The following is a 7,233-nucleotide window of genomic DNA, read 5'->3' as shown; positions in this document are numbered from 1 at the left end:
AGTCTTTATATGTCTTGGCGTTGGGAGTATTTCGTGGTCAATGAGATTTGTTTTTAAAGTTTTAAACGTTCCCTTGCGCAACAAAATGACACGTGTGGCATGCACCGGCGAACTCATAGCCTTGGGATTTACCGCGTCGAATGCATTGTGATCACGTGGACATCGCGGCCATCATCGGCTAGGGTAAAAAAATGGCAACATGATGAGCCACTATGTTAAAATAGAGTACGCTCATATATCAGGATATTGAGTCATACTTATTTGGTTAGCCATAATTTTTTGTCTCCCGTTGCAACGCACGAGCATATTTGCTAGTCAAATCAAAACCACCAAAGGTTAGTACTGGTTAGAACGGTGAAAAAATGCCTCCTGTCCACTCTATCTATCCAGAGGCGAATATACCTGCACAAGTAACTAAATCCGAGTCAAGCCAACATTGGTCTCTCTCCGGCGGACGAGACTTGCTTGCTCCCTAAGAGTGCGCCCATCCGTACTCCCACCTACGTGGCTTGATTTAATTGAAACAAAATAAGGCCTGACTCCATCCCCTTAAAATCAGAGGGGGAGATGATTAAATTAAAAAGTAAAAACAGGTCGGATCCCTCTCCAGCCACACAGCGGTCTCTCTCATCTCACGCAGGCGCGACACGTGGCGAGCTAACCTAGGAGTAGTTCATTCAATCAAGAAAAAGCAAGAGGTGGAATTTACTTGTGTGTTTTCGCAAGCACCTTTTGGGCCAACCGTCCGTCCGTCCGTCCCAGGTGGTGGTAGGACAGTAAATGTCACATGCAGGTGAGGTGAGGTGAGCAACTAACCCCACCTCCACCCCCACCCTCCCTCGTGTCACACAGGCGGACGAGAGGAGGAGGAAAAGTCCCACCAGAAAGAAAGAAAGACAATGGGCGGAGGGGTGGGAAGCCCAGGGGCAGAACGGGGAGAGAGCGCGGGGGACGCGGTTCCGTTAGTGGAACCAACTCCAACGCCAACGCCGCTCCCATGACCCCGTCGCCTCCCTCTCCTCCTCCGACCCGACGCAAAAAAAGGAAAGCGAAAAGCGTGGGCGACGGGTACAAGTGGGGCTCTCTCGTCTCCCTTCTCCGCGGTTTCCCCATATCACCCTCCCCGCCCCTCCCCTCCCCTCCCCCACAGCCAGAGACCCGTCCCGTCCCGTCCCGTTCCCTTCCTCTTCCGGCGACCCGCTCCCCCGCCGGCAACCCCCGCGGTGGGGCCCCCATTGCTGGCCCTCAATTGCGCCAGTGCCCCCGCCTCCACCTCCCGCTCCCGCGTAGCTCGCGCGGGAAAATAACCGACGGAAGGAGGAGGAAGGAGGACCGCGCCGCGCGTGCCGGCTTCGGTTGGGCTGGGAGGGATCCCCGCCGCCGCCCGCTCGCCCGGAGGGGAATGCGGGACCCGTGCCGCCGGGGAATTCTCTAGACGGGCCTCCGCAACCGCGCCGCGCCCCGCCGGAGTCATGGTGAGTCGCGAGATCTGCCTCCCCCTTCAATTTCCGCTTCCGTCGCTCGCTCCCTCTTCCTTCGCGCCTTTTCTCCTTCTCCTTCCTCTTCCGCCGCTGCCTCAATTAATGCGTGTTCGTGGCCGGTCACTGTTCGATTCCTCTCTCCTAGGCCTAGTATTCGAATTACCGCGTCGTTTTCCCTGTAAATTTCGTCCCCCCTCGCCGAGCAATTCATGGATTCCGCCACGAGCCGCGCCAATTGGGAGAATTGTTCCGAATTACGCACGAATCCGCGTCCGGCGAATTGCTCGTACGCCCTCTGTTTCTGCGTCCCCGTGAATTCCGAGGCCGTCAATGTTGGAAAACCAGGAGGAACCATTTATTTATGCCATCTCTTTGTTTTTGGATTTGTTCATAGGTAGTATCATCATCACCGCATGAGCTGTATTAATTTGGCCTCGCGCTCGTCCTCGCCCGTTAGGATTAGTAGTAGATAGATTCGCTGCGTGAGAAGTCAAACACACCAGCTGGGCTTCTACCAGTATTTATTTTTCTTCGCTTTTCCCCTCTCCTTTGGGCTAATTAAGATGCTCGTGCTAAATCACTGCTACTAGTACTCCCAAGTTAAGTTTAGGCTGTCCTATTCCTTGCCGTGTGGGGTTGCATTCCATTGTTCGGCGAGCGCCAAGCAGGCAATGGCATCTTCCTCCCCTTTTCCACAAGTTTCTACTCCAATGGTCGTACCGCATGTGCGTAATTCTACCTTTGACCAAGTCTGCAAATTAGTACCCCTTTTCCTCTTCCTTTCTCGCCGCTGATTTTTCTACAGTATGCAGAACCTCGCTCAATCAGTCAATCAACCGTTGTGCTTGCGATTTAATGGCCGTGGATTCGAAATTTATGGATTCCTTCTTACTAAAGAGACCGTTATTCTTAAAGCAGCGAGCGTTTCTATATAAATTGCTGCCACGAGATACAGTAGGACTTTTTATAGTACCTCGAATATAGAACGGCTCTGGATAAATTCAGTGGCAGACTGATTGCGACGGATGGTCGTGGCAGGGAAGCACCCGCGTGGAGGACATCAATGTGCCGTGTTTGATTCCATGACTATTGCTTTCTTGACTTGGCTGGGAGTTGCCGCTCTTTCGGTTCCACCTATGACCAATTCGTGGCATCCAAACTATTGGTGCTAATTGACCCTGCTGTCTTTGTTGGTCAATGCCGGCTTGCACATTATAAATTGCAATGCTGCATGTGCTTCTTCACTCTCTGATGTATCTAGCTATGTCTTAGGTGGAGGGAAGGAGCTGTCTCCCCGCAGAGGTCAGGAATGGGCTCGAGACACTGAAGAAGAGGAGACTTGAGAGGATGCGTTTGAGTGCTCAGAAAGACGCCGGTGACAATCCTGCCATGGCTGCAAGGAGCGGCGGGGACTCACTGCGGACTCCTGCAAACTGTGGGGTGAGATTGCATGCCAACAATGTTACTGCGGGTTTACCTAGCACTAGCAGTGCCCAGAACAATAATCCATTTGCAAAGCGCAAGGTGGACAAGTTCGATATGTCTAACCTAGAGTGGATAGACAACATACCAGAGTGCCCTGTGTATTGTCCCACCAAGGAGGAATTCGAGGATCCCATTGCGTATATACAGAAAATTTCCCCGGTGGCTTCAAAATACGGTACACCTTCCTTTTACCTCAGACCCATTTCTCTTGCCAATGTATTACCGAATGGATGAATAAATAATGACAATGGCATCTTTCTCTCCAGGCATTTGCAAAATCGTGGCACCTGTAAGCGCTTCTGTGCCCGCTGGTGTCGTGCTGATGAAGGAACAACCTGGTTTTAAGTTCATGACCAGGGTTCAGCCGCTTCGTCTTGCTGAATGGGCTGAAGACGATACAGTCACTTTCTTTATGAGTGGACGGTGTGCTACTCTCTGTTTATTTCAGTACCCTATTTAGTTTGCCTTCAAAGTCTCATCACATTTTTCACGACTCTGCAGAAAGTACACTTTCAGAGACTACGAGAGAATGGCCAACAAAGTGTTCTCTAAGAAGTATTCCAGTGCTAGTTGTCTCCCTGCTAGGTACGTGGAGGAGGAGTTCTGGCGTGAAATCTCTTCTGGAAAGATGGATTTTGTTGAATATGCTTGTGATGTTGATGGGAGTGCCTTCTCTTCTTCTTCTCACGATCAGCTTGGGAAAAGCAACTGGAACCTCAAGGTAAAATATGCTCCCCTCTCTCCCTTTCTCCCTGTGTGTGATGTTGGCTACTTTACAGTCTTATTCATGATTTTCTTCTCTATGCTTGTAGAATTTTTCACGGCTCCCCAGTTCTGTGCTGAGACTTCTGCAGACGCCAATTCCGGTATGTAATCTATTCCTTGCTTATTTATGTTTTAGTATATTCTTAATATGGATTCGTCGTGATTGTAATTACTCTGATCCAAAACAGGGAGTAACAGATCCAATGCTTTATATCGGTATGCTCTTTAGCATGTTTGCATGGCATGTCGAAGATCACTATTTGTACAGGTACTCATCCTCATTCTTATTATTGATCATGGTTATTCCTCGTTCCTTTTTTATGGACAATTTTCTAACATTTTTATCACATAACCAGCATCAATTATCATCATTGTGGGGCATTTAAGACATGGTATGGGATACCAGGCGATGCTGCTCCTGGATTTGAAAGGGTGGCAAGCCAGTATGTGTACAACAAGGATATTTTGACTGGTGATGGAGAGGATGCAGCTTTTGATGTTCTGTTAGGGAAGACAACAATGTTCCCCCCAAATATCTTGTTAGACCACAATGTTCCTGTTTATAAAGCTGTGCAGAAGCCTGGAGAGTTTGTTATAACATTCCCTCGTTCGTACCATTCAGGTTTCAGCCATGGTATGTATAGTTTCTTCTATCTTCTGCTTGGTAATTTCCGCATATATGCATACTATATATTCTAAGCAATGTTTGAATTACCCAGGCTTCAATTGTGGAGAGGCTGTCAATTTTGCTATTGGCGACTGGTTTCCTCTGGGCTCTCTGGCTAGCAAACGCTACGCACTTCTGAACAGAACACCCTTTCTTGCACACGAGGAGCTACTTTGCCGTTCTGCAATGCTTCTGTCCCACAAACTGAGTGATCCAGAAACAATTAATTCTGAACATCCATACACTCAATATTGTGTGAAGTCTTCCTTTGTGAGGTTGATGCGACTGCAGCGGCGCACACGCAGCTTACTCGCTAAAATGGGTTCTCAGATATACTACAAGCCAAAAATGTATTCGAACCTATCCTGTAGCATGTGCCGGCGTGATTGCTACGTTACACATGTGTCATGCGGATGCACCTTTGATCCTATCTGCCTTCATCATGGTAGGAAATCCTGACATTGCTGTTTCTCTAGCCTTCCCCTCAAGTTTGTATTTTACCTGACTATATTTATTGATTGGAGTACAGAACAAGAACTGCGGAGCTGCTCTTGTAAATCTGACCGGATTGTCTACGTCAGAGAGGACATACTGGAGTTAGAGGCTCTATATAGAAAATTCGAGCAGGATATTCGCCTGGATAAGGAAACAAGTGCTAATGTCTCTTATAAGCAAGCTGCGATTTCTGATATTGGTGATGATCATGGTCGATCAGTTGGGGCTAACCAGGACATCAGCAACAGTGAAGCAAACTTGCTAGAAGCAAATGCTGCTGACGGTGGAAAGTGTTCTCCTGCGACTTCATCGTTGACGTCTTTTGCACATCGTGACGGGTCTTTGCCTGCAGAACCAAAGGTCAGTTTACCGCACTCGTATGAAATCTTGTTTCCAACTGTTGTCTTTCAGTTTGAGGTAATAATATTGTTGTTTTTCAGTTCCATGCAGCTCAAACTGACCAAATTTGGCCAATTACTAAGCAGTTCATAAAAACATCATCAGTGGAAGGGAATGGTCCGTTGTATGGCAATTCATCCTGCATGGCTGATGCTTGCAATGAAATTAGTTCCTGCAATGCTTCACCCATGGAATACAGTGGCAATTCTGATTCTGATACTGAAATTTTCCGAGTCAAGCGCAGGTCCAGCATATTAGGAAGATCTGCTCCTGACACGAAGACAACAAACATGTCTGAACAGAAGGTATGCTCCAGTTTGATCCTCGAAATTTGAGAACAGATTGTCAAAGAGGAAGCCAATCTATTTTTATTCACGCATCTGACCCTGTAGCCACAATTTTGATTATTTTTGTCACTACCATCCTGGTGAACTGCTGCTTCCTTGCCCACCTCATGTGCTGATAAATTTTTAGGCTTAGGCGTGTATCATATTATAGGTTACTGAACGCGTGGTTGGTAATTGAGAAACAACTGAGAATCCATGGAGTTTGTGTAGGTTTGTTACGCTGCATGTTTTGTTTCTGATATTATATATAAATACTGTTTACTCAGGTTCTGAAGCGGCTGAAGAAGGCATCCCCAGAAACACAACATGACAATAAGCGACCTGAAGAAGACTCTGAGCGTACTTCAGTTCCCTCAGTTAGTATGAGGCACAATAAGTCAAATTCTGCCTCTTCTGAGGAAGATAGAGAGGATATGGTTCCCATTGCCTGGAGGATGAAGCGGCGGCAGCTGGAAGCTCAACAAGGCGATACCAGTTATGCGGCGCAGCAGTCGAATGTGTATCCATCTACCAGCAGCTGTTCCCGGCAGCAGTTTGCGGAGGCAACTAAAGACGCAGCCGCCTCAGAGGTCCGGCCGAAGCGGGTGAAGATCCGGTTGCCTCGTAGCACGAACAGGCTGGTCGAGCAGCAGCAGCAGGGCAGTTCAGGCCAGAGATTTGCAGTGGATGACAAGCCGCCTGGGTTTTGGCATACGGTTTAGGGTAGCCGACGCTCAGGTGCTAACAACCTCGACAGATAGGACTCAATTCTTTGTTTAGATGCATTGTTAACTACACGAGGGCGCTTGCATTTTGGTTAGCACAGATGCTGACTGACTGGGTTTAGAAAGGAGAGGAGGGTAGGGCTGATTGATTGCTTGGTTAATCCATTCTTTGTGCCTCCAATTTGAGGCCGGCCTAGGGTAGGCACACGGTTATTAGAAGACAAGACGATTGTTCGTCACGTTGTTTAGAGGCTTCATCTGAGTCACCGCTTGCTGGCTCCTCTTTGATGCCTCCTGCATTGCCCGTGACGGAATTGGGCCTCCATTCTGCAAGTGTTTTCTTTTGCTTAGCAGCTGTATATCTCTTTCTTGTTTTTATCGTTGAAAACAAGGGCAGCGCTAGCTGCTGCTAACTGTATTCTTTCGTACGCTTACCTGCTCCTGATGAATTATTCAATCATTCTTTTCGGATGTTGACGGGATGGTGTGTGAGAAATTTGGAAATTGTCCTGAGAGCCGCAGCAATTGAACTAATCAGTGTGGAATCTAACCCATCTTCATGTGAAATGCATGCGTTGCAATTGAGGCCTATGGAGTATGAGACTTTTTTAAATTTACACAGCGAAGCACTAGAAAGTACTACAGCGTAAGCAAAAAAGAGTAAAACCATCTCCAACAGCCCCATAGGGCGTCCTTTTTACCGCCGGAGCAGAAAAAATTGCCCAACCGCGCCGTCAGATCCTTGTTTTTCGCCGTTTTGTGCTGAAATTACAACCGGCGAACCCAAGCGGAACCCAGCACATCAGGGGTACCGGCTGAAGCGAAAAGGCGCGTGTGCCCACACTATCGGCGACACCAATCGATTTTCCCGCCGTTTTCCCCTTTCCCTC

At 48.1% G+C, this 7,233-nt stretch overlaps 1 protein-coding gene across 1 annotated transcript; it reads left to right on the top strand.

The window, feature by feature from the left end:
• Positions 1 to 1,141: 1,141 nt before the first annotated feature.
• On the top strand, positions 1,142 to 6,814 carry LOC123050596 (lysine-specific demethylase JMJ706). Its single transcript, XM_044473370.1, has 11 exons — positions 1,142 to 1,475; positions 2,754 to 3,141; positions 3,233 to 3,389; positions 3,468 to 3,687; positions 3,779 to 3,832; positions 3,920 to 3,999; positions 4,088 to 4,365; positions 4,451 to 4,843; positions 4,928 to 5,253; positions 5,334 to 5,597; positions 5,906 to 6,814. Exons 1-11 carry the CDS (start codon positions 1,473 to 1,475, stop codon positions 6,338 to 6,340), a joined length of 2,598 nt encoding a protein of 865 aa, XP_044329305.1. The 5' UTR covers positions 1,142 to 1,472; the 3' UTR covers positions 6,341 to 6,814.
• Positions 6,815 to 7,233: the final 419 nt, after the last annotated feature.

The sequence above is a fragment of the Triticum aestivum genome, chromosome 1A (assembly GCF_018294505.1).
Source record: "Triticum aestivum cultivar Chinese Spring chromosome 1A, IWGSC CS RefSeq v2.1, whole genome shotgun sequence".
In the NCBI taxonomy this organism is placed as follows: Eukaryota; Viridiplantae; Streptophyta; class Magnoliopsida; order Poales; family Poaceae; genus Triticum; species Triticum aestivum.
Note: the sequence above shows the minus strand (reverse complement) of the source record. Positions and strands in the feature narration are given on the sequence as shown.